This window comes from Histoplasma capsulatum (assembly GCF_000150115.1).
Source record: "Histoplasma capsulatum G186AR genomic scaffold supercont2.2, whole genome shotgun sequence".
NCBI lineage: Eukaryota > Fungi > Ascomycota > Eurotiomycetes > Onygenales > Ajellomycetaceae > Histoplasma > Histoplasma capsulatum.
Window position 1 is genome coordinate 2,405,577 of NW_025544802.1, and position 26,915 is coordinate 2,432,491.

Genomic DNA, 26,915 nt, shown 5'->3' on the forward strand with positions numbered 1-26,915 from the left:
GCGGGAAGGAGGTGGTCAATACTGTTTATAGTTCGGGGACCAGTTTTCCAGTTTCATCTCACAGTCTCCAGTCTCTCCCCCTTTCCTGCTCAAATCACTCGCAGTAATTCGCAGGGAAACTTCCTTTTACACCCTTGAGTTCCCCCTCCCACCAATCATCCGTACTATCCGTCCTCTTAAGCACGCGTATGCGATCGCCTTCTCGAAAAGCAAGATCCCCCGACCCCTGGCCGGGGAAGTCATAGAGGGCTGTCACGAAAACGGCAGGGCTGGACGCTGAGCGCGGGGGTGGTGGGGGAGGTTTCTTTTTTGCCGCAGCAGCAGCTATCTGTGTCATGCCCAGAGATGACACAGCGCCAGCGGAACTGTGCCCGGACGACGACGGTTGCCGTTCGCGGCTGAAATAGTCCACCCGCGGCCCTGCGGGGGAATACCCGGTTGGAGGAATGCTTGGGGCGGGTATGGTAGAGTAATCTTGGATCTCCGGGGAGTATTTGGGTTTCGTGGAGGACGAATATGTTGTGTTTGGTGAGTGGCCATTGGCGTTGCCGTTTAGTCGAGGCTTTGATTCGAGGACGGGGGATGGCGCGCGGATGCGGATGGGGGAGACGGATGGTTTGCGGATGGCTGGTTGGTTGCTGTTGGCGCGGCGGGCGTTCAACCCGTTTGCGAACGAGCCGTTCCTGTGTTCGTCTGACGTTCTGGGTTGCCGGGAAGGTCTGCGGTGGGAGAGGCAGGTAATGGTTTCTACTTCGCGAAGGGCGGGGGAGATATCCCGTTCCCAGGTTTGGATTACCAGGTCCATTGCGGGTGGAGGGGAGGGAAAGTTCTCCTGTTCGCAGTAGTTGTGGAGGGTCGTGTAGTAGAGTGCGAGAAGGGTGTTTTGGATATCAATTTGTGCAGCTAGAAGGTGAGGAAGGATGGAGAATGTGGCGGTGATTAATGGCGGGAGATGGGCGCGAAGATGGTCGTCCGCAGCACTATATTCCTGTTATGATATTCAGTGTTCCGTGTTCAGGAGCTGTATGTTTGAAGGGGGGCGTTGTTTATCTATGTACGGACATCCTTTGCTCTACTCAAGTCTATTTCAGCCTTTGCCAATGCTGCATTGTCTCTATCCGAACGCTTCGTCTTCTTTCGTGAGGTGTCCACTCGGTTTTGATATCGCTCAAAATCCAACTAGAATGGAAAATCTGTCAGTATTAAGGGATGACGGCAGGAAAACGGTTATGGCTATTATTCAAAACGGGCATATGTATATATGGGTATATATATTAGGCACGGACGGACCTTCTTATCATCACGTTTCTTAATGATCTTTTTAAACGGCTGGAGGTAGTCCTTCGCGTCCATTGCGGGCTTGATCATTCTCTCATCCACACTGTTAATTTCCGTCAGAAGTTCCGTCTTCAATTCCTCATACACCTCTTGCAGTCGAGCAGTCCTTGCAAGCGTAGCCTCTGGAGTTTCTGCTGGGGGCCGGGGGGAGGGCTCTGAGGAACCCACTATAGGGTTGTAAAGGGATTCGAATTCCTGGACCATTCGGGACTGATAAGTGAGGATGGCCATCCAGGCGTCGCGCCATGCTTTGCTAGAGTCGATTACCTATGCCCAGAAGAAAGAGGAATCAATTGTCAGAGCACGTCTTTTCTGATCTCTTATATGCCTTCCCGTCTGTCTGTATTCACATCCATTTCCTATCCGGCTCAGAAAGAAGAGAGATATAGGAGAGGAAAATATTTCTCGCATACCCTTGCCAGCAGTTTGTCAGCATCGTCAAAATCCTTCAGCAAAACGGAGACCTGGCTGTCGTCCGCAGACCGCTTCATAAACTTCCCAAACTGCCTGTGTACCGAATTCATGGTGATTCAGTTTGGTGGAACTTGCAGGACGCTGAGCACGAGAGTCAATTCGAGGCGCACGTTGGGGTGGATCTCAGGGAGTTGAAGTCTCGATCAGTGGGGGCGGAGGGCGGAGGGCGAAGGGCGAAGGGAGATGAAAAGGAGAGAAAACGGGGAGAGTGGAATTCGCCAAAATGTGCATGTATAGGAATGCAAGCTGAGTCTTGAGGCGAGGAGGAGGTGGAAGAAGGAGGAAGGTTTGAACGTGAAGCAGTTGAAGTGGGTGCAACAGGCTGCGTCACCAATTGCAGATCCCTGCAGCCGGGTCTCTCTGTTTCAGCGTTGGAGGACAGTAACAATACTGGAGAGGGAGAGGGAGAGACAGAGGGAGAACAAGAACAAGAACAATTGGCAGAAGACGGAGAGACGCGAAACGCGAGACAGGAGAGCATCGAGCATCAGCCGCAAAAATCGAACTCCAGCACCCCGCGAGCCGCAATGAGAGGAATCATCAGCCCCATCCCATGGCAATGCAGGCAAAAATACAACACTGGAGACGACACGCAACAGCGGCGGAACCTTGGCAAGGCCTGGGCTGGCGATCGGTGGGACAGACGTTGAACATGTGCATACAGAAGAGTCGACCTCGCTAAGTAAGCCACCCGACCTCGTTATATAATCAGATCCTGCTAGCGCGGCCTGTGCACCTACCTGACCTTGCAAAATACAAGAGTACAGCTAGTAACAGAACTGTATTGTGTAATTTTCTTAATTTTCTTAAAATATATAAAGTAATGTATTAATATTTTAATCAATTTTCAATCAATTTTTAATCAATTAAAAATTAATTAAAATTAATTGAAAATTAAAAATATTTTATATTTTTAATTTTTAAATATAATATAATAGTGATAATATATATATATAATTATAGATATATTGTTATAATTTCTTTAATTAGTTGTAAATTAATTATCAATCAATTGATAATTAATTGATATATATAACTTGTAGAAATAATAATATACTATATAATTTTTTAATCAGTTATAAATCAATTGATAATCAATTAATAATTAGTTAATATATATATATTAATATAACTTATAAAAATATATTATTATAATTTTTAAACAATTGTAAATTGATTATCAATTGATTGATAATCAATTAATATATATATAATTTATAGAAATATACTATATAATTCTTTAATCAATTATAAATCAATTGATAATTAATTAATATTAATACATATATATATGATATAACTTATAAAAAATATATTATAATTCTTTAATTAATTATCAATCAATTGATAATCAATTAATATATATATATATATATAATTTGTAGAAATATACTATATAATTCTTTAATCAGTTATAAATCAATTGATAATTAATTAATATCTATACATACATATAACTTATAAAAAATATATAATTCTTTAACTAGTTGTCATTGTTCAATCAATTGATAATTAATTGAATACTAGTTCTTCACAGCTGTCACACTTTGTCATTGTATTTTAAGCTAGTGAGGTCGGGTAGGTGCACGGGCCGCGCTAGTGAGGTCTGATTATATAACGAGGTCGGGTGGCTTACTTAGCGAGGTCGACTCTTCTGCTTCCTGGTTGAACATTGTTAGTCATCTAAGTTGTTGATTTAGTTAACTAACTCCACATAGTTGACTCCGTAGTATATATAACCTGTCACTATAGACAAAATAGATATTCGGGCTTGGTTTATCTCCGTGAGACGTCCGATGGCCATTGATACCAGTACATACACGCCTTCCCAACCTACGGTGCTCTGCGTACAGGAGGATAACTACAAGGGAATATTGTTTCCAACCCCCAATGGCTCGGAAATATACCTTCATCCCGGTACTGGTACTTTCATTTGGTTGAGCACGCCCGTCTATTCCAGGTACCAGTACATCTGGACTCCCTCCCAGAAGGCCTAGATTTGCTCATCAACCCTGCTGAGTCAGCACCGTCACGTCTTCCTGATTTCCTGTTCTCGACATCAAAGAATCAGCAACCGAGGGAATCGATCCTACTGCCATCGCACTCAACGTGTGAAATGGGCTGATGGAGACGTGGGGACGGACTGCAGTCGGTGGAGAAGGACATTAAGTCAAACCCCAGCCCAGATCCAGGTGGACTATAGTCGTGGCTCTGTCCTGGGTCCGTCCCTCAGAGGATGTGTCCATTCTTCCCCCCGTCATCATGAATTCCTCCGCCACGACGACCACGCCTCAGACCTCAGCCCCTGTCAGCAAGTTCCGTTGCCTCTTCTCCCACGACATTAGACGCAAAGCGAAACGATGGCATGATGGCATCCTCCGCTATCATTCCTTCAACAAGCGGATCATGGTCTACGACACCCAGAGTAATTTTATCGGAGATCTACATTGGCGCGACGGGGAGGGGCTTCATGACGGTGATGAATTGGAGCTGGAGCGAGGAGTGCTTGTGCAGGTGGGCGAGTGTGTGGAGCAGACCCTGACAGACTTGACGGAGCTGTTGGAGAAGAGGAAACATGCGACCACCTCCTCTCCCACAAAGGCGTTCTCGCCGGACGCCTCGTCTCGCCCAGCGCTTTCTGCTCATAGTAACAATGTGGCTCCGAACTCGTCGGGACGGCTGAAGTCACTGAACGAGCTGTTAGGTATCGGGCGGGCGCGAATTGGAAGGGCTGCATTGCCCTCGAAGTCACCCTATGAAGAGCGGTATGGTGCCATTCGTCCCGACAATGATGGTGCTGATGCGTCGAATACGGAACGGGCCCCAAAGAGGCAGAGAGTACATAGCCGTGAACAGGGAAGGGATGTCGATAGGTCATCATGGCAGAATCTACTTCGTGACTCCGGCTCGCACTCCTCTATGTCAACGTTTCAGCCAGCCAGGGATCTGGTGCGCAACAGCGTTTCCACTTCGTCCAAATCGTCGTCAACCGACATCCCCAAAACAACGAACAAGGGGGACAGATCGAAATCGCAAACCATCATCGATTTTGGCAACCCTCCTGGATCTGTCAATATTCTCAGGATGGCCATCGAAAAGCCTCGAAAGAAATTGATGTACAAGGATTTACTCGCCCCACAGCCCAGGCACCACCCCACACCCAGGTCTCAACAAAACTCAAGAGAGAAACAGAACAGTAGCGTACGAACGCAAAGAGACAGCAGTCCATTACCATTACCCATTGAAAACCCAGACGCTGAAATCGAAAATATCCCTCCTGTCGGTCCCGCTTTCAAGTCACCAGCTCCCACTTCAACTGATATCAATAGTACTCTCCAATTCATACCATCAACGTCAACACTACGTGCCATCCAAGAAGCCGAACCTCCGCCATCTTCACAAAAGACCAAACCCATAAACCAGTTCTTCCAGAAAAGCAGCAAACATGCACCCCCCATCACAACCATAAAGTTGCAGAAGGAGGTTGTTCCAAGCCCAGTGGCTCAAACCCCGCAAACCACTGCCATGGCGTGCAACATAGAAAACTCTTCCCCAAAATCTCATGAGAGTCCTCAATCCCCAAACCGACCTTCTATCATCAGTCACTCCGGTATACCCCCATCTTCAAAACAAACAAAACTTACCTCCCATCCCACACCACCAGAACCACAAATAAACCCTTCAAAACCAACAATACAGCGATCCGATTCCCTCCCCATCCACATCTCGCAACCCACTATAACTGAAAAAGCCAGTCAATCAGCACCAGCACCATCTCCTCCCCCTCCCCCTCCCCCTCCCCCTCGCCCTCAAAAACCCTTCCAAAAGGCTCCTTCAGACCCATCTTCCATGCTCCGTGGAACAACCACATCTAGTACAGTAACAACAACAGTAACGGCACCACCAACGGCGGCCGCGATCCCACGCACGCGCCAGAGCCTGCTTGCCCCGAAGAGAAACCAGCATGTTGCCACGTGTGTGGATGTCGATGATGGGGAGGAGCAGGGCCCCTGGACGGAGGAGGCGCTTGATTTGTTTGATTGGTGGCCTCCCGGTCGGCCGAAGCCGGAGAGCAAGAAGGGAAGAGGGAAGGTTGCTGGGTGATGGGGTGACGGCAGAAGAGGGCGATATGTCATGGCGCGTTTGGCTGCTCTTAATCAGCAGTGGACGGGTTCGCCCATTTACGTTTCTTATGATTGATTTTGATTCATTATTACGTTTTATGAGTGTGCGTATTCGGCATTTTGTTTTGGCTGTTTTGAATATACCAGTTAAGAGACGTAGAAGAGTACAAGACGAGAATGCATTAGCTTTCTTTCTTGCTAGGTAGTGACGTGACCTGGATAAAGAGAAGCGTGTGGAAGGCTCTCCACTACGTCCGTATAAAACCTATGGGCGGTGCCTGTGTATATCAGTTCCATCTACAGGACGCCATCTACGAAAACCATAACAGAATCGGAAAAAAATAAATTAATAAATAAAAGAAAAGATAATACCAATACCAATCTCCCTACCCCTCCCGCCTCTTCACCAATGTCCCCGCCACATACGGCAGAGCCGACCACTCAAACCACCTCTGAACATCCACTTTCTCCCACCCTCCATCCCCCGCTTCCTCCGCAACCTCCCTCAACACCCGCTCCGTATCCCTATTCATATGGCAATTCCCCATAAAAAACTCCCACCCCAACATCGTAAGAACCATCTGCACAAGCCACGCCGCAAAGCTTCCCCCCTCCCTTCCCCCCCTTTTCCCTTTCCCTTTCCCCTTCCCACAGCAAACACCCCACCTATTCCGCACATGCTCACATACCACCAGCTTCCCCCCAGGCTTCAGCAAGTCATACAACCCTCTCACCGTCCCCCGCTGGTCCGGCACAGAACACAACACCCTCACGCAGACAATCGTATCAAACACGCCGCGCCCGCCCTGCACCGGCCCCACCCCGCCCTTCACAACCGCCGCCTCCGTCTCCGCCAACAACCCCTCCCTCTCCAGCGCCGGGTACAGCTCCTTCCGCTCCACCGAGCACGGCAGGATCTGGTACTTATCGCTCAGCCCGCACGCCTCCACCTTCGCCATGAGCTCCTTGTGCAGTCCCTGGCACGGCTCGGCGCCGTACATGCGGACTAGGTTTGCGTTGGTGAAGAACGGGGTCTGCGTGCCGGTGCCGGGGCCGACGTCGAGGACGAGGCCGTCGGCTGTGGCGAGGAGAGGGGGGATTAGCGCGGATGAGCCGACTGGGGGCCCTTCGGCGCCGTCGCGGACGTCTGTGTGGAGGAAGTTAGGGTTACTTATTCTTCTTCTTCTTATTCTTTTCATATTTTTTTTATATTTCTTTTCTCTTCTTTTCTTTTTTTTTTCGTACAACGAAAAGAAGGGGAAGCTGATAGGCAGGTAGATAACCTCTCCGATACAGGGGGAAAAAAAGAAAAAGAAAAAAAAAAAAACTAACTGGTAAAATTGATCCAAAATCTCGAAAACGCCTCGCTGCGCATCTCCTGCAGGCGAAATATCGGGGCTAGAATATCGCCTTTTCTAAAGACTGTCTCTAGAAAGACAGCAGTGAATTCTGCCAGGGGGGAAATGATGAAAAGCAAAATTGGAAACCCTTAGACACTCCCGCAGTGGGAGCATGAAGGGCCCAGTGAATGAAGATTTTGGTTAGCCGGTGAATATCCTTGTTTAGGGAGAAGGTCGCGTGTTTGGGTGTAGATGAAGAGCGGCGAAAATGAGGATGCAGTTATCAGTTATGGTACTGTATGAGTTGGCATTGAGGAAGAGCTAAGGGCTCCAGGGGTGGGTGGGTAATAACAGGCACTTTCATGAAGTGGGCCATTCCATACATAATCCCCCATCCAAGCAGAAGCTTCATACCGTATTATGTAGTTCTAGGAGTATCAAAGGGAGTATATCCGCATCCAAGGGCAGTTTAGGCAAAAAAAAAAAAAGGGGGGGGGGGGAACGAAATCATTGCGGAGCCAATTGAATCCTTCTTCTCCTAAGGTGCAATCACAACCCGCACACCACGAATCGCAATCGCAGCCTGAATACATTCGCTAGGGAGTGGCATCCACAATAAAAAGGGGCAGGCGAGAAAAGGATCGCTTGCAATGCTGCAATGCTGCAATGCTGCAAGATTATACAATGTGCAAGCTGTGCAAAAACTAAAACACAGACAGAATGCGGGAGGGGGACATAAATAGAAAGAAATAGAAAGGAAGCTGGTTTGCCACTCACGATACACCGATCCCATGAACAACATGCCCGGCTCCGCCATGCTCATCATGCGCTCGGGGAAAGCTGGCGGGTCGTTGGATGCCATTTTTCTCGTGGAATATACTTATGAACGGCTCGTAGGACGAAATGAAAAACACGCTTCAGGCTGATAGCTGAATTAGGAAGTTCAATGGCTCGTGATGGTATATAGCTTGTAGCTTTCTGCTCTCTGCTCTCTGCTGAGAACCCTTCTCTCCTGTTCTCTCTGCTGGTGAGATGGTGTCTATAGCGAGCAGTGTAAGAAGGGCGGGAGATGAACGCGGAAAGAGATGAGAAAGGAAGAACAGAGCTTCTACTGTTTAAAATGGTTGTGGGGTAGTTTCTTCCCCGCTGCAGTAATTGAACAAAAAAAGGAGCTTCTCTTTCAGGTTTGGCTGAGGAGCTATCCCGAAAGCTCTAGGTATGCTGTGTGGCCTCCTACTAGCATGGAGGCAGGAGCCCCGCAGAGCGAAATTTCATGTGTATCTTATAGCGAATAGAAAAGCGCAGTTCCAGAGTGCCAGGTTAGAGGAGCATGCAGGAACAAGCTGGGATTTCAAGTATGAATTGTCCAACCCAGCCTGCAAACGGAGAGAAGTCCAACGGGGTGTCGGAAGGATCAGGTGACTCGGCCGGGAATCCAGATCCAGAATTATGTTGGTGAACTCGGACACTCTGCGTGAAAAGCAGCGTGAAAAAATTATAGGCTAACACACGTTAAGAAACGATGGCATAATCCTCAGCAATTGCTTGCATGTCTGAGAACTAATCGTCGCAGTTTGCATGAGAGTTGATTGAAATTCTTTTGCTGATGGATGGAGGTGGAAGGTTGGTTCATTAGAACTATATAGTGGGTTATCTCAGCAAGCTCAGACACTTTGCAGGAATCATATATATATGTCTGCATGTATTCCATACATCTTCTTTTCTCTTTCTTCTCTTTTTCAGTGATTAGCTACTAATTATCACTGCTACTACTATTATTTGTTATTATTATTCTATTACTATACACTATATACTATCTTCTACTATTCACTCTTCACACTGTTATCACCTCTCACATCAATAATCTTCAATTACTGAAGATCTATGTACTTTTATATAGATAATCTGTTCAAGAAATGTCTTGATTTCTGCAGAAGTAGTTGACTGTCAATTTCAAGAATTGATAACTGAAAAGAGTTGTCATTACTCCCACAAAACCACACCTGCTATTTCAAATATCACTGGTCCGCCACCACCACCACTAAATTCGAATCGCAGCAAAGAGATTGCTTCATACTCTTCACATTCGACGGAGAATAGAAACAGCATTCAACACGCAAATTTTGTCTTTTAACATCTAGGAATAGGTGTGGATTCTTCACAGCTGTGATATGCGGCTTATGTTTGACGTATTTGACATGGTCGGGAAATACGCTATACTGATTCTCTTTAACTTCCCGAAGGGCTGCGAAGTCCGACTCTGCCACCTCCTCGTGGTGCAGCCTGGTAACATCATCTAGTGGTGATGGCCAAGAACAGAGCGGTTGTTATGAGTGTTTGGTTCTCAGTGAACTCAGCAATCATTGCTGCTCCCTTTAGCACTTGTGTGCTTTGATTATTTCTTTACCATGAATGGCCATACGTCGGGCCAGAAGTGGATGTACAGTCTATATAGACTGAGTCTTCTCAAGAGTTGCTATCTGGATTCTGCGTCTATTACTACTTTGTATATATATAGAGATCTCTCCAGCTTAGCATGTCTCCATGCCCTTCGGGAGGCTTTGGGGTGCAGGCACTGCCTGCTCCCCCCTGAGACATTAAACAATATCATCATCATCATTTAACTTCCCGAACCCGGATTCTGGTTGCAAGACCTTTGAGATGAATGTAGAGAGGTTCATTTTTTGGGACGATATTTATCCTTATGTCCCAGGAGAATTCAGACTTTTCTGAGAATCAAATGGGCTTATCCACTAGCCACCCTGTTTCCATGTACATTCATGCTTTACACCGCACAGGCCCTGCTGATGTTTATAATATTCCGCACCGAAGAAAGATGTGGAGATTCCAACTACTGACATAACATCAAACTACTTCATGAAAGGAGCTTTGGCAAGCGCCTCTGCCTGGACCTTCCAGATCTTTCCGCCCAGCGTCACAAGCTCTCGTCCAAAATTGTTGAGGATGTCTTCCGCCTGTGGCTCCCCGTTCCAAAGCATCTCTTGGAACTCTTTATCCGAGCTGAATGTTGACACCCGCCAAATTTCTTTCCACCTCGAGATTGCCTGAATGGCCTCCAGGCACCGACTCTGGATATCTTTAGCAACCATATAGAAAGAAGATCGTTTGGTGTGGCCCGCCTTTGGTTTCAACAGGCGCACAGAAGAGAACTTCCAGAAAGTCCAGATGAGATTCACTGTATCCCACGCCTCGAATTTATGAAGAAGAATGACCATAGTTCCACCAGGCCTTAGTTGCTGGAGGCCGAGGGCTAGCTGCGTCACTATCAATCTTTTCGCTTCCCGTCGCTCTCGATAGGCGGCGCGGTCATGAGTTCTCAGAACTTGACCATCGCATATGACCAGGTCAAAATGCTGGTATGAGGTAAACTGTCGCGGTAAGAAATGTTCGGCATCGGGATGATTATTATCAATTTCATTCACACCCATATCTGCTGCGAGCATGGTCACATCTAAAAATCTTTGGTCGACGTCCAATTCCCTCGGTAAAAGGCTCTTGTGCCCGCCATTTACGACAGGCAGGCTAAACGCCAATGCATGTGATCCTGGGTTCTTTCTCAATGCCGTTTCTAGAAAGCCACCCGGGGCCATGCACATGTCAAGGATGGCAGGTGGCTCAGGGTTTAGCCTTTGGATTGCAAAGACATCAGTGGACTGGTGAAGCTCCTCTCCGATCTTCTTCATCAATCTATGAAAATATATAGCCGTTCTTTGAGTGGCATTGTCTGCATTCCGGCGCTGATTTTTAAAAAATTTATCGCCTGCAGGATTTTCCCATCCCTATTTGGGACAGCATCAGCAGAGAGTATAATAGTTAGGTCGACAGTTACTCACTTTCTTTCGCAGATCACTAAGTTCTCGGAACTCTACACTGTTTTCTAACAAATATAACACAATAGCTCTGTTACCATATTCTTGCCTTCTGTCAGCGCCGCTGTCGATGTCGCTCTTGAGTATCTGTGGACTGATAGATCGACCCGAAGGCAAATAAATAGAGCCATTCGCCTGCATCTGAGTGGAAGTAGATTCATTCATGCTTTAGAGAGAAATTTATTGTTATTCTTCGCAAGGCCCTCAAGGGAAAAGTCGGGATAAAAATCAAGAAGTGGGGCGGACCACTTTTCTTCTATTATATGACACCAAGGCAGGAGAAAAGACATTGATACATCCCCGCATTCACAGCCCGGTCGTTAAGATACATCCTTTTCACTCATGGGTTGGGCTGTGATATTATTGGAACTTTGTCAGATTATGCAACCAGGGCCAAAAGATTGCCAACCAATGCCGCGCTACGTGTCAGACACTGATAGGTTGTGTTCCCACTATGAGCTTGACCAACGTGATCGGAATTAATTACCTGCTCTTCGTCGTTCATGTTGTTGCTTGACTTTGCTGGTCAAACATTCCTGCAGATTTATGCACCAAGGCCTATTGATTTCTCGTTCTCTAGTCTGTGTTTGGACATGATGTAGGCGAAAAGTCCAGAACTGAGGTAGCGAATGAGGCAGTGAGCCTTGTTTATGCACCCTCAAAGAGGGGTTTTGGTAACGACCTACAGTCTGTTGTGTTAGCAGGCAGCTATTACTCGTCCAATAGAGAAACCTCACGGCCAACCAAGATTATCTGCACTTCAGCCAAAATTGTATCATCAAAGCATCTGTATGATTATTTGTGGAAGAAGTGCGCTGAATCATCCAAAATACATCTAGATTGTAGGCTATCCCCGTTTCAAAAAACCTGTATTGTGTAGGCGTGTACAGCATAACATTGCCTGTTCCTCGGAGTTTCGGGTACAAACAGAGTGCATCATTACTCTCTCTCGCTCTGTAATAAGAGGGTACAGAGCCTGGAGGATAGCGATCTGATTTTGGTAGTAGTAGACGTCATTTTTTGATTAGCGGGGGAAGTGCGCCGCAACTCGAGAACTCCGATGGGGATGGAGAGAATGTGGTATGGGCAGTATGTATATACTGGCTCAGTTTGCCATGGGTGCATGACACGGCGTCAAACAACTGAGGGCCATTCCATCCACGTGATACAGAGTGTCAATGTGCCCCTCTTTCTCTTTGCTGTTTCACTGCGGAAAGGAGTTGGAGAAACTGCTGAATAAAAGCTCAAATGGGCGACAGGCAAGCAGTCAATATCCATATCATATGTGGTGACTAACATGGCAATCAAGATCAAGAACTTTGTCTGAGCTGCATTTGCACTGGCCAAGGGAGGTGTGGTCATCATCATGCATATCAAGACAGCTCTGAACTGTGCTGAAGAATTTGATCAGGACTTTCATGGTGTGAGAGTGCTTGATAATATGAGAGCATATCATGCGGGTTACAGTTGAACATGGTTTAAAAAAGGTGGGTCTGAAAAATAAACCATGCTCAGCTCTTCACTTCTCACTAAAATTTACGCTCACTAAACATGTTTTACACATCCTCACTGTATATTACTAATCAGCTCTCATTTAGTTCTTCTACTTCAACATCTGAGACTCTTTAGCATCTGAGAAGTAGTTGTAAGTTAGAATTAGTGATTTAGAGTTAGAATCCAGGTTAGCTAAGGAATAGAGCTCTGAGAAATATGATAAGATCACTGTGTCCAATGCATTTGAAGATGTGAAATGGCTAGTGTGTGTAGTTTTAATGAAGGGGTTGACATGACACCGAAAGTTATTCCGGCCCGAAAAATTAACCATGTTCAGCTTTTTATTAACCATGTTCAACTGCACGCCCGAAATGAATAAATCAATCAAATCAAAAATCAATTAACTAGTTAAGCTCCATGCTTAGTCATTTGTTTTAGCCAAGAAAATGTTTGGTGGTAAAATTAGAGACTACACGTCGGCTGACCCCTCGGGTGACTCACCTGACCTACACTAGTGCTAGTCACCTGACCCAAATAATTTCTTGGCACAAAATGGGTCAGTTGAGGATAAAACAAAAATGAACTTTTATCTTCTCATACATCTATAATACACACAGTGAAAATGAATATTATAATTCTTTTTTTGAATAATAGAAATTGATTAAATCTTGAATATTATTAAATTGAGAAGTATATATAAACTATGAATGAAAATATAGTATATAAAACTAGTTCTTTACTATTATTTAATCAGTTACTGACTAGTAATTTACTAGTTAGTTATAAACTAATTATTAACTATTAATATTGCACTAGTGAATGACTGATATATTACTAGTCAGATACTAGTCAATATAAATTTAATATACAGAGTATAGTTATTTAAATTATTTAATATATTAAATTACTACTCTATAATTAATCAATGACTAGTCACTGACTAATCAATACTTCTTTTAATTTATTTATTATTATATAATTCTTAGAGACTTTACTTCACTCTGTGAGTCTGTCTTATATAAAATTGAGTGATTAGTAGTGGACTAGTATTGATGATGGAGGTGCTAGCAGTAGGCTCAGGGCAGTTGATAAGAGCTTGTAAGAGATCAAGTTGGTAAGGAGCTCAACTGACCCTTTGACTAGTCACCATTTCTATAGGGTCAGGTGACCTATACTAGCGTAGGTCAGCTCAGTCACCCCACCCTATAACTTTTCCCTCTCTTTGCAATTCCTCGCACTAACTTAAGGGTCTTTTATACCATCAAAATGGCAGGACTTTCACAAGAAGATCGCAACATTATCAAGAACCATCCTCTAACCAATTCAGATAGAAGCGAAGGAGAGGACAGAGGTAGTAAGGGAGATGGGGATCTTCCAATCATGATTCGCTTGCTACCTCTCGCCCTACAGCTGCTTGACCAACTGTTGTGCTTTACGTTATCATTGGCTCATGTCGGACCGTGACTCTAACCGCATCTGCAACACAACGGGTTGGTTTCCAAGGTTGGCCTACATTAATCCTAAATGGAAATAGCCGATGTTCTCAAATACGATTTCAATTCCCCCTATTTTGTTCGAGCTTATTACCATTCTGTCGCAATTGAATAGGACTAATCTCCACCCAGTTCATTGCTCGGCGGCTCTATTTGTTCTTTCATTCATGTACTGCATCAAAGCCAAGCCGGATCAACCCTTTTGCCATAATCCTCCCTTTGATTATATATACCAGCATTCGTTCCCAGCGAGCTATCTTCTCTCGCAGATATCATACATCATAACTTGCTAACAATTCTGCAGTTTGCTTCCCATTCATCATATATGGCTGAGCTTTCGGACCACGATTGCGATATCATCGCAAACCATCCTCTAAGCGACTCACTATACCGATTACAAATCATGTCCGTTTCGCCCATTTTTCTTATCAAGCGATTGATGCCAGATAGATCACCAAACCGGATTCCGTCCCTTGTCCATATTTGTAAATCTATGTAACATGAGAGTATCGACTGGCGATAGATATTCAAAGAAAAAAGAAAAATACATGAAAAAATGAAGGATGAAGAAAATTGAAGTAAGCAAAGCCACGCCCTTCCTTTAGTTTATATTCGCGAAGTAAAATATGTATAAGGAACTGAACCAGCACAAATCAAAATAGACTGTAGGCATTAGAGAGAAACTGGATTGTGGGGAGGACACCAGCGTGGTTGAAATGGAATAGGGAATCAGGGGGAAGGATAAAATATACATCCAAATAAAAAAATAAAAAATAGAGGACAATGTCGCGCAAACTGGGGAAAACCCCCTGGCCCGAACCCATCACAACAATGTATGCTCTCATGCCATAGAAAGAAAGGAGGAGGTGAGTTATATTTATACAGAATACCTTCTTTGTTTCCCCTCAAAAGGATCAAACACCATCTCCAAGCTTTTGTCTCAAAGCTGGAAATTAAAGTCATATCCCATACTGTTAGCATCCGGGCGAACATCTTTGATGGGATGGAAAAGTATTGACGGCAGGATGACACGTCCGTGTATGAATTCGTACTGTAAAAGGCAAGTTAAGTCAAATTCGTTAGTACAGTACAAAAGGAGAGAGGGGGAGACTAATTGAAGAGAGAGAGAAAAAAAAGTGGAGGGGGGGAGAGAGGGAAAGAAATTAAAAAGACTCACAACTCGACCGCCCGTCCAATCCTTCTGCCACCCCAAAAAATTCCAATACAACCTCCCCGCCAAATTCGCCCGATAATACCACGACAAATCCAAAAACCTCGACTCCCTCTTCCACCCAAATGGACTATCCTGAGAGCTGCCCGAGCGCCCATTAATTCCCGGATTAAACCAGCGATCTGTACTTTTCGCAGGAAGATCTTTATCAGAGTAGATGGGATGCGGCGCCGCGACGGCCTTGAAACCATGCAGCAACGCAGTAGAGACGGGTAACAGCTCCGAGGACATGTGTCTGCCGAACATGTTCTCCCGATCCATCGCGAGAAGCAACCGTCTGGATAAGCGCGAGTGCGTGATCAGAGACGCGCGACGTGGCGTTGCTTGGCCGAGGTAGCCGTAGATTTCGTTGCGGATGACCCACTCCGTGCCGATAGGGTGGAAGATGGGGAGGAAGCCAATGTAATCTGCATCTTCGCCGACGCCCCATTTGTAATCCGTGTCTTTGTCTGGCGAGCCTACAGGCGGTGAGGGCCCAATGGGCCGCGGGTGCGGATGGTCGATGGGCACAGCGCCCCAGACAGCTTCGTTTTCAAAGCGTTGTACAAAGGTGCGGAAGGCGTGGTTGTAGCTACCGTGCAGGGCGGGGATGTAGAAACGGGCGTTCCGTTCCCAGAGGCCCCGGCGCGGTTGGGAGCGGGCGAAGATGTCAAGTTTGTTGGTGAATTCATAGTGGTGGCCTGTGAAGCGGGAGTCGAGTTCCCAGTTCCAGATGAATTTGTATTGTGGGTGAGTAAGGGCAAAATGTTGGACGGAGAGCCACTGGGAGCGATGGACGCTGTGTAAGTACAAGGCTAGTTAGTGATTCACGAGGGTTTTTCTTTTGGATGCACAAATACAAAATGAGTTGACATAAAAGCTCACTCGGTAAGTTTCATCTTCACAAGGCGTGGGTAGCGCTTTGACACAACAGGAATATTCCATAGAACAGTCATATCCCAGAATTCCTTAGGCACATTCTCTTCCACAACTTGCTGGTATACCTCATCCTTCTCGATCTCAATCTCCTCGTCCTTCACGTGCAGGAGTAGGATGACCGAATACTCGCCCCCAGACTGCAGCGATAGCTCCGAAACCAGCGAACGGATCGTTTGCATGTCATTATCGGAATACGTTTTCCCAACATATGTGCGAATAAGGACAGCTGTACGGGCCTCGGGCTCGATCTGGCGCCTCGGGGAATCTTGCGGCAAATCCGCAAGCAGGGACAGATCCGCCGAGAATCTATCTGCGTTTTTCAGGAAGCATTGCTCTTGCAATTTACCCCAGTTGACCTTGTCCCATTGGACCTTGGCCGGTTTCTTCCAATTTTTAACAAATGAGTCATTCTCTCCATAGCCATACGCGCCGTATCTCGTATAGCGGTCGAAGAAGACATCTCCATTAAATCCTACAGCTTCGTGAGAGCCAAACATGGGTTTAGGGAACCCTATTTGAATAAAATCACGTTAGCCTGGAAGAATAAACGGGACAGAGTAAATGTAAATAGTATATACCGAGATCGCCTAAATAAACGCCAACCTGGTCATCCAGATTTTTTGATATGGGTTTTCCCCTCGGCCCCTCACACGGGTTGAATCTTCCACGATGGGAACTTTTCCAGCGAAGACTCTCATAATTTGGGTAAGGACGGTATATCTTGGGGATGTCAGGTGCGCTCTTGGCCTCGAAGCGAGGGTCATCTACGACTTCTGAGTTGCTGTAGTGTTCGGGAGTGGTGAGATGGGATAGAGTCGAGACGAATTTCCTGAATACGCTATGGAGTAGCAAAACGATTCAGAGTCAGTACACCAACTGTTTTGGGATAATTTAACCAAAGGGCGTATTGATGATAGATATGGATAGCTATAGAACGGACCTGGGATACTGGCGAGATTCCGTAAAATATTGTTGTTGCTGGATTGAAAACTGTCTCTATTATTCTCAAAGGAACGTCGGGCAAATCACAGATCGCATTAGTTATTCTTCCGGATAAATGTAAGCGGAACAAACAAACATTGGACGTCAAAAATCGCCAAAACACTGGGTTGATGAAGGGAGGGTCTGTACTTCTGGCTGGTGAAGTTTCTGCCGTAGGACGACCCCTGCAAACACCAGGGCGCTCAATAGGAGCAGGAGCAGTACGGCACGACGAAAAGATCTCTGCAGGAAGATCTTGTTGACAGCTCTCATGGCTCATGGGAGGCATGCATGCTTGAGATGCATTCACACTTTTAAAGCAGTTGGTAAACGAGCGTGGAGAGTTTATCAGAGTGGAACGGGAGGGAAGTTGAAGGTAGAGCCTCCGCCAACGGTAAATAGATCGAGGTACGGGAACATGAAGGCCAATGAATATGGCGGACACTGGTCTTTATCGATCGGATACAATGCGTGAAAGTGTGCGGAGAGGGTATCCCACAATGAAATGATAACCATGGATACGAGGTGTTTTCACAAGATTCTAAGAGCATATAACGATCTCCATGTCTCCACACAGACAACATGTACGGAGTTGATTGAAGTAAGCAGCATATCGCAACTGTTACATGGACCACTATCACAGGCTCTATATCCAATATCCCTTTCCCACTCCTGGGCATAGCTAGCATCTGAGAACAAAAGCGTTCTTCATCAACTCAAATATCAACCGTGTTGTCAGAAACCAGAAAAAGAAAAAATGGAGCATGCATACATATCCTAGTCCAACGGGTCTTATCTCCATGGTGATCCAAGGATTATTCGCCCAGGGGAACCGGCACCCGTGAATGGACCCATCGGACACGCAATCAAACACGCCAAGTGGAAACCGGCCCTTTGATCATCAAACGAATCACTCTCAACAACCACTGCTACTTGCCGTGGGAATTGGAATAATAGTGGAGTTTGTGGGGCGTGGAGGGACTTCATAATAGACGGCGCGGACAGTTCGTTTGATTCCCACGTTTTGTCAAGGTTCTTTATTAGGTCACGTGTGAATTTTCCAGAAACCTTCCATGAACTCTCTAACTTTAGGGAAAAAAAGATCTTATAGCACTCCTCAAGAAATGATGAATATAAATATATATATATATAATATATATTTATGATTTAACTTTCATTTAAAACAAAATAGCAAAGCAGAATGAGGGAAAAGCGGAAGCATACAACAAAATACCAGCAAAAGATATTGCCAATAGCGATCTAGTAGTCAACATGGAAAAAAGAGAAAAGAGAACGATATCCCTTGTACCAAATTTCAAAAAAGAAAAGGATGAAAGTAACAGCGGATTATAAAAGAAAATTTGGAAAGAGGCAAGAGAGACGGGGAAGATGTTGTTCTCATTTCAATACTAGCTGTTGTGATACGAGGGACAACAGCGGAGGCGGCGAAAGTGCATTTTTGGGGACTAAAACACAAGAATATATAGACAAAGGAAAAGTCAAAAATATCGAGGATGATTATACCTAGGGAGCTTTGAGTCAAGGACAGAGATAGTTGGAAAAAAACGACGATATTATATAAAAATATTCCAAACGGAGCCTGTGCAACAGTATCAGGGGCATAGGAGAAATGAAAATGGTGGGGTAGGACGTGAGCTGCAAAAAGGGGAGGAAAGAAAGAAATTGAAAGGGAAATATAGAGAGCACATTGAACAAGAGTTGAGAGTTTGGGTGAAAGCGGGTAGATAAATTCAATTTAAGTACCGAAATCCCTTGGGGCAGCCCTGGCCTGGATTGTCCCCTTACAATACGTCTTTTGTTCGGATTTGAAGGGAGTATCCTCCAGACATATTGTAATCGGATAACGCCCAGGGGAAAAGGGAAGAACGAGAGGCGAGAGGAATGAAATTGATGCACCGGCCAAAATGGGAAAAGTGATGAGTATCAAACCGATAAGGAAATTCGTCAGACATGCAGGATAGAATAGGCTTCTTGAGTATCCGTCTCTTTCTAAGCTGTAAACCAACCGGTTTAGGCTTGGAGAAGTCGGATAGAAAGACAGCCTTTAAATGTGATCGAGCTATCCGTGTTTGTGGCCTTTGAGCGAGCTATATCTGCTTGTCCTAGATAGGGAACTGACATCATGCTTGCCTAAATTGGAGAAATTTGTGAAATATTAGCAGAATGTTCGACATTTGAGAATTCCCAACGGTAAATAAATAAAGCAGTAGAAGGAAGAAGAGGAGGTTAAAGTTTACCATCGCAACACGCCCGCACATTTTCTAGCCTATCCGCTTCTATCTCCTGTTGTTCAATAACACGTCTTAAATCTTCCGCACTATCCCGCTCTGCAGCGCCAGTGCTATCAACACTGCCCGCGGTATGACCATACCTACTCCGCCGGCTCGAGAACGTCCCTGGCACGCCTGAATTCCTAAACATCGTGCTGAGGCGGGATACGGAGCCGTGACGCGCTTGGTCGACCCGTGCGGTGGAGTTGGCACCACTGGATAAAGCAGGTGATACGCGGCCAGGTGTTGTTGGACGTCGAATGGTTAGCGTGGGTTCCGGATAATGTTTCGAGTAGGTTCGTGCATTCCGACTGGTTCGGGAGGCAATGGACATACGCGATCCACCCGTGCGAGATGTTGATCGGTATGCTGGATTGAATTCATCGATGTCGTCAGAGTTCAGGTTGTCGCCTCGTTCCGCCGCTTCTTCTTCTCCGGCAGTTCTCAGAAGAAGATATGACAGTGCATTGTACCACGTTTCGTGTCTTTGGCTTGTCGACGCAGTGAACTTCAGAGTACGGCCGGGAGTCACAATCTCCAGACTTTTGCAATGCAAGCCAGGAGGGTATGGGTTATCGTCATTAACGACGCGGACAGCTTCGATAGCGACACTTTTCGCTTTATGTTGCGATTTACCCGCCGTTTGTGGGTCCTGGTCGCTCCAGTACAAAGTTCGCGTGTACGGGTGGACCCAGAAATAACGTTGGTGACGATTATTACTGGATACATCGGGGCGACCAGTTCTACGAGTGTACTTCCAAAGGAACTCTCCGATCATGGTCTGGGTTATAGCTTGTATCATGCGGGGATCTGTCCCGGACTCGAAAGGATATCCTGATTTGCCCATGTTGAACCGTACGTCGAGCTCTGACGCGAAAGAGGATATCGACGAGCGGCGAGATATTTGACTACTGCGTCGAGTATGGACACGGGACGTGACACCATTTTTGATACTTGATGCTTGCTCATTTGGAGTGCGGGGTCGGATTTGGATGTTGGTGCGATAGGCAGAAGCAGGGGCTAGTGGCGGTCCCATCGTCCCAGAGGCGGGAGTTTCTGAGGATAGTCGTTGGGTTGCAGCAGCAATAGCTTGTTTATGATCATACGGTAACGGGGGATGGACCATCATTGAGCCGTGTCGCTGACTACTAGCACTTCCAGGGCGCTTGAGGACAGTTTGGGGAGGCTGTGATGTATGTAGAGGCCTCGCCTTGGGTGTGGAAGGAGAACCGGGAGCGGTATCAGCAATGGAAGGATCTTGCAGTTGTTTACTCTCTGGATCAGTTCCCATAGAAGCAACATGCTGATGAGAAGAGCGCTCCATAAGAAGCTGATCAATTTGGATTGCCGTAAGTATTGTCTGAGCTGCATGTTCAGTAGTCGCAACTGCAGTGTCTGGAACTGGTGATCCGGAGCGCGGTGTAACGGAGCTGTGAACAATTTGGCTGACAATATTGTTGGCAAATTGCACGGGAGCATCTTTCTTCACTTTGCTATCGATCTGCTCAACGGATTCGTCGGTCGGTGGATAAATAGGAGAAATGGGATCAGTACCGACATCTACGGATTTGAAATCGACAATGTTGTGATCCGTAACTCCGTTGACATGTACTGCAGTATTGGGTCTTTCGGGCAAGGTTTCAGCATCACCAACATCTTTCTTTTGGAAAAGGCTGGGCTGTGTGACCACTCCACCCAATAGTTGAGGTTCCGCCGGTTTCGTTTCCTCCGTGAAAATCGACGAAATCTGAAGCTGTTGCCTTGGCTTCTCAATAATTTCTGAGACAGCTGGCTGCAGTGGTTCCGTTGTCTCAGTTTGGATTGGTGAAAACACAAGGTCCAAGGGTCTTGGTGGCATGACGGCCTTCGCGGGGACAGCCACAGGGTGGGTTTCCTCATAGACAATTGAGGAGACATTTAGCTGAGGTATAAATTGCAGCGCCTGTGTCACGTTGTCAACAATAGGCGCGACGGGTGCTGTTTCTTCAGATACAATCGGCGAAATACACAATTCCAAAGGAGGGGATCTAGCCAAAAAGGAAGGCTCTTCCACAGCGGGTTGCTTCTGATGGTGTTTTTCGACGATAGGTCCATCCCATATTGTCTTAGGTGGAGTATCAAAGGCAATTGGGAGATCGCCGGTTCCAGACGCAGATTCCTTTTGTGGAGTGTACTGCGTCGCAGAGTCGACGAATTCCGCTGAATCCTTGGGCTTGACGGCGATAATTGAAGCGGAGAGATTTGTCTCTGATTCTACAGGAGTCAACGGAACTACAACATCATGTGTCGGTTGAGAAGCTTCCCACGGTTCTGTCATCATTCCAGAATCTACCATTATTCTAGTCACAGAGTACGTGCTAGGTACCTCAGACGGCCGACGTTGGTCGATGAACCGAGAAACATTTGGCGTCGAGGTTTGAGATGCTGTAGTGGAACGATGAGGCGTGCCAAAATCGCTACAGCTGTCTGGTCCATTGAGCTCTTCCAATTCCGCAAACAAGCTCTGTCCAGATGGGATGATTGGAGGGTGGCCTTGAGAGAAACTGGTAGCTGGCGAGTTTCGCGCGCTCAGATTGCCACTCTCGGGTGCCATGCCAATATCGCCAGACGCACGTCCACGTCTACCACGATGCATCTTCAGTCTGTAACGTTGAGGCTGCATCTGAATGGGAGTGCGTGAATCATTGTCGTCAAAATCATCGTCCGATGTCGATGCCGTGCTCATGTAAGACGTCCGATCGCCGGGTTTTGCGGAAGATAGCTTCAGCGGCTTTTTGCTTCTGATGACTGGCGTAGACCCTGAACGACTTTCAGTTTCGGTCAGTTCCCCTTCACTCGTATCTCCTGCCAAGCTTTCAGCAACAGTCTGGAAGGCGTCGCTCTCAGTGGCGTTATCCCGCTCATTCGCAGTTTCAAAGGCGTCTTCCGTTTCGTTGGCAGTTTGATAAGCGTCACTTGCATCGACTGGATCGACTGGATCAACAGATTCAGTGCGAGAGTGGCGAGATGAAGGGAACGTGTTGAATCTCCCAGACGGTTTCCTTGTGGGGCTTGCTTCAATAGTATGGTCTTCCCAATCTGGCTCCTCAATTTCAATCTCGGCAAAGCCACGCCTAGCACCAAGCATTTCCGGTCGGGGAGGCTTCTTGAAAATATCTTGCTTAGCCTTCTGACGCTTGTTGGCGCTAGACGGGGCAGTGGTCTCTGCACGTCGTTGTTCAATCTCATCTCGGGCCTCCTGGAGCATGCGCTTGAGTTCAATCTTTTCAGTCTTTTCACGATGGATGTTGCTCTTCAGGTTCTGGATCATGCGGTGAGCGTGGTGTAGAGAGCTTTTCAGCGTCTCAGATTCCAAATGCCCATGTCGAGGGGTTGCCTTATTTGGAGACGGGGGGGGTGAATTTTCCGGGGTTGCCTCATCCATTACATCATCCTCGTTCGCTGGAGCGACGTCCCTGGTGGCCTCCGCCTCATGCTGTCGAAGTTTGGCAGCGACAGCCTTGGCCAGCTCTTGATTTTGGTTGGTGAGTTCTTCGACCTTTTGCTGGAGAGTGTTCCGTTCCGCATCTCCGACATGTACATTTCTTCGAAGAATGTGAAGCTCAGAATCATAGGTCTTCTGCGTAGCCGTATTTTCTTCAATAAGCTTCTCGTTGGCTTGTTTCAACTCATCGAGCTTTCGCTGGGTTTTAGTTTTCTCTACATTGGCAGCATTCAGACTTGCTTTCAACTTCTCTTCCCTAGCAGCAGCTTCCTTGGCGGCGGCAAGAAGTTCCTGTGTCTGAGTCTCGAGCCTCCAATTCTCGTCCTTGTAACGCTGTTCATTATCATCGAGAGCGCGTAGACGCTGTGTAAAGGCTTCTGCTTCAAGTTCTAGCCGAGACTTCTCCAAATTGATGCTCTTTATAGTTTCATCCCGCTCTACAAGGAGCCCTTGTAATTGGCGGACTTGAGCAAGCAATGACGTGCTTATCTCCGTTGCAAATTCAATGTCATGGACTCGACTGGACTGCTGGTTCCGTTGTCTTCTAGATGGCACACTTATCTTTGTAGGCGAGTTGGTGGCCTGACTGGAGAGTACGGCGGGGCTGGTAGGGTGCTATATATGTGTAACAAAAAAGTCGGCAAATAGATGCAAAAATTAAAATCAAAAGTCACCAAAAAAATGAAATATTCATGTGAAATAAATATCCATTAGTTCTAGACAAGATGAGGTACTTACCCGACCATCAAATTGAGGCGTGCCCTGCCCATCCTCATCAGGAACAAGTCGGGGTTTGGGCCCCAGTGATACACGAGCAGTCTCCCGCCCGATATCATTATATTCCTTCTCCAACTCCGCCAACTTCCTCCGTAGTTCCGGCCCGATTTCGCCCTCGTCCTGCCGGTGTTCAACCTCCTTTAATTTGTCTGAAAGTTCCTTTTGCTGCTGCACGAGTGCAGTGCCCAGCTTCGATGCATCCTCCAACCTTCGTTCGGTTTCCGCTAGATGGGCTTCGAGAGCACGCTTAACTTGTGACGGTGAGGATGCATCGAGAGTGAAGAGCTGTGAACCAAAGGGGGAATATCGATGCGACTCGCGTTGTTGGTATGGTTGTTGCTGGGGGAGTACTCCGGTTGGTCCGGAGTCGGAGACGAACGGGTCATCCATTGTACACGGGATCTGCTGCATCCAGACGGGTGACGATGACGGTGTTTGTTGCCGTTGGTTGGCAAATGTGCCCAGCGGGCCTGTCATCAAATGGGAGAGATGCAAGAAAAGAGGTGCCGCGCCAAAACCGAATTGTCAAAAACTTGTAGGAGGAATAGATAAAACCGATGCTTGTCGGTCTCCCAGTGGTTTCTTTATTTTCAGTTTTTGTTTTTGACTTTTTAAACGTGAAACCACATCTCGCTATCACAGCTTACGTGGGAGACGATGCAAGCCCTCCTCCCGCGATGGTTGATAACAAGGCAGTACAATTGAAGGGTATAGAGGGTGGTTGTGGAGAAAAACAGCAAGCGAAATGGCCGGTTCCCTCCAACCCTACTGTCTCCCACCGTACTGAGAACCCAGGTAGGACCTGATTCTTAGCGATGAGACTGGGATGTCTGACGAGGGTGGAGAGCAGTGGGATGCGCAGGGCAGCTTCTGCGTCGACAGGATTCAGAAGAGGGCTGAATGGTGGCGCCCTTGAGTTGGCCTAGATGTGGTGATTTGTTGACGGGGCGGTGGGCTTGGTATTGCTGGTACAGGTAACTAACGCGTTTTTGTTGTTTTGGCTTGGGTACGACAACGGGCAACTTGCTGACAACTCAGACACGCAGAAAATGGGAGGCGGAAATAAATAAATGTGACAATCGGGAAAGGAAAAGCGAAGAATATCAGTAATAAATGTCACGTTGGACGAAGCAAAACGGGGGTAGATAGTAATGGTAGATGGGGAGTATTAGGGGATCAAAGTGATAAAACAACGAATGAAGAAACAAATATGGGTACGAAACGAAGAGGGAAAAGTGTATATCAAAAACGAAAAACGATAGATGATAAAAATTAATTAAAATAAAAGAAAAAAAAAAAAAACTAAAGGAACGACTGATCACCCACGCACACAGCTTCTTTATAATTTCATTAGAAAAGCTGTTTGTGATATGCGATTCTTGTTTCCACGACCAACTGGCCGTGTTCGTCAGGCGGGGATGGGGAAGAGAAAGGAAAAGGAAAGAGGAAGAAAACGCGGAGAAAAGAATAAGACAGAGTAATCAACATTATTTCCCTGGTCAACGTTCTCTTCTTTTCGTTCTTACGCTCAATTTCGTTCGTTTCTTATTAGGGGCATTAAGGCTCCCCACATTTAACCACCCGATCAGTCTTCAAAAATACATCATCATGGACAGCAGAAGCAGCACTATCAACGCTTTTTTCTTTTTCTCTTCTTTCTTGGTGTTGCTGTGAGTTGTAAGTGGACGCAGTATGGTTCACATTGATTGACGACTGAGTGAGCGTATACTTATGCAGGCCTGAAATTGCGGCGCTGGGTGTCCAACAGGAATGGGCACATATTTTCTCAGATCAACCAGCACGGAGTTAGAGTTTGACACACTATCGATCAACAGTGCTACCAGCGACTATTATTCTTATTATTGTTATTTATTTCCTGTTCCTCCTCTCTTCAAAGACCTCATGGAATCCTCGTGACGCAGTGTTCATTCCCAGAAGGTCAAGAATTCTATCCTGATTGCCAGTACCCAGCAATACACGCCGATTACCGTTCCTGTACCATACTTGCCTTGATGTAAACAAACAATGAACGGCGCGTTTCAACCTAAACAGGAACCTTGGTGCACTCCCGATCTGATTAGTCATAAGCTCAATACCCGTTCCGATTCCAAGGTTGCCAAGAAGTGACTCTCTTCACGTGATATTCCTAGATCTTCCCGAGGTCTTCAACCCCTTCCTTGCCTTGCCCACCGAATAAATCTGGGACAAATTTTGCTAGCAATGTTGTTTACAATATCCATCCTGGTGGTGAAGGCGTGGAAGGGCTGGAGTTGAAGGTCGGTACCTGATCCAGTCAATCTTGACTTTTCTGGTGCGGCGGGGTCCTGCTCGCCCAAGCGTGAGGTCTGGATACTATATCGAGCATCCATTAGGACCATTAGGACCTTCGAGAGGAGACAACCAGAAAAGGCTCGTAATGCACACAATCCCCCACTCTTTCTCCATTGAATCTCAAATCTATTACCGCTTTTGTGGTGATATGGCAGCTGCTCTACGTCCAGAGTTGTCGACCATATCTGCTGAGTGGGAATGTAGATGTTGGTGGGATGAAAGGTGTTTTGGGAGAATTAGAGAAGGCCGTGGGCTGTGGTAAGAAAAATTATTCTTTGCAATGAGCTACGGTCAAACCACCTGAAGAAGGGGAATCAGATTTAAAAGGCTCTATGAAGTGGAAAACCCAGTAAGATGAACAAACCACGGGGTGGTGTGGATTGGACTGCACTGCAACTTACTGAAAATCCATTGGCTGTGTTGTGATTCCCCTCAAGGCAAACTTTCACTTTCTTTTCTACTAACTATGTTCAGATCCCACTAAAGGCTATCTAAATATATCCAGGACTTCCCACAAGCCTACACAGGTCACTTGAGAAAGAAGTCGGATCAGAAGAGCAAAACTAAACTATGACACTGAAAATACAAAGACATCTGTCCTTGTCACAACTTGCCATCTGTGAAAGTATAGGCTAGAAGTTAAGTTAGGGAAACACCACTTGTATATTTCAATTGTGCAGTACGATTGCACCATATAACATGTACCTATAAGGAAAAATCAATATTCCCGACACAACATTGGGTATAGA

General features: G+C 46.3%; 7 protein-coding genes across 7 annotated transcripts; 1 reads left to right on the forward strand and 6 right to left on the reverse strand.

Moving 5' to 3' along the window:
• On the reverse strand, positions 1-2,329 carry HCBG_02015 (SH3 domain signaling protein; the record flags this gene model as incomplete). Its single annotated transcript, XM_045429064.1, has 4 exons — positions 1-988; positions 1,063-1,179; positions 1,291-1,605; positions 1,752-2,329. The coding sequence occupies 4 exons, from the start codon at positions 1,860-1,862 to the stop codon at positions 95-97; spliced, it is 1,437 nt and encodes a 478-aa protein (XP_045290850.1).
• Positions 2,330-3,951: 1,622 nt separating this feature from the next.
• On the forward strand, positions 3,952-6,300 carry HCBG_02016 (uncharacterized protein; the record flags this gene model as incomplete). Its single annotated transcript, XM_045429065.1, has 1 exon — positions 3,952-6,300. The coding sequence occupies one exon, from the start codon at positions 4,075-4,077 to the stop codon at positions 5,914-5,916; it is 1,842 nt and encodes a 613-aa protein (XP_045290851.1).
• Positions 6,301-6,322: 22 nt separating this feature from the next.
• HCBG_02017 (uncharacterized protein) lies at positions 6,323-7,311 on the reverse strand (the record flags this gene model as incomplete). The annotated part of the gene is made up of 2 exons (XM_045429066.1): positions 6,323-7,083; positions 7,269-7,311. The coding sequence occupies 2 exons, from the start codon at positions 7,309-7,311 to the stop codon at positions 6,323-6,325; spliced, it is 804 nt and encodes a 267-aa protein (XP_045290852.1).
• Positions 7,312-10,146: 2,835 nt separating this feature from the next.
• On the reverse strand, positions 10,147-11,671 carry HCBG_02018 (uncharacterized protein; the record flags this gene model as incomplete). Its single annotated transcript, XM_045429067.1, has 3 exons — positions 10,147-11,076; positions 11,131-11,307; positions 11,654-11,671. The coding sequence occupies 3 exons, from the start codon at positions 11,669-11,671 to the stop codon at positions 10,147-10,149; spliced, it is 1,125 nt and encodes a 374-aa protein (XP_045290853.1).
• A 3,396-nt stretch (positions 11,672-15,067) lies between these two features.
• On the reverse strand, positions 15,068-17,556 carry HCBG_02019 (uncharacterized protein; the record flags this gene model as incomplete). The annotated part of the gene is made up of 7 exons (XM_045429068.1): positions 15,068-15,099; positions 15,126-15,204; positions 15,331-16,162; positions 16,249-16,813; positions 16,881-17,140; positions 17,243-17,280; positions 17,434-17,556. The coding sequence occupies 7 exons, from the start codon at positions 17,554-17,556 to the stop codon at positions 15,068-15,070; spliced, it is 1,929 nt and encodes a 642-aa protein (XP_045290854.1).
• A 1,758-nt stretch (positions 17,557-19,314) lies between these two features.
• Positions 19,315-24,312, reverse strand: HCBG_02020 (anucleate primary sterigmata protein A; the record flags this gene model as incomplete). Its single annotated transcript, XM_045429069.1, has 3 exons — positions 19,315-19,434; positions 19,561-23,673; positions 23,797-24,312. The coding sequence occupies 3 exons, from the start codon at positions 24,310-24,312 to the stop codon at positions 19,315-19,317; spliced, it is 4,749 nt and encodes a 1,582-aa protein (XP_045290855.1).
• Positions 24,313-25,704: 1,392 nt separating this feature from the next.
• HCBG_02021 (uncharacterized protein) lies at positions 25,705-26,349 on the reverse strand (the record flags this gene model as incomplete). Its single annotated transcript, XM_045429070.1, has 3 exons — positions 25,705-25,828; positions 26,026-26,187; positions 26,300-26,349. 3 exons carry the CDS (start codon positions 26,347-26,349, stop codon positions 25,705-25,707), a joined length of 336 nt encoding a protein of 111 aa, XP_045290856.1.
• Positions 26,350-26,915: the final 566 nt, after the last annotated feature.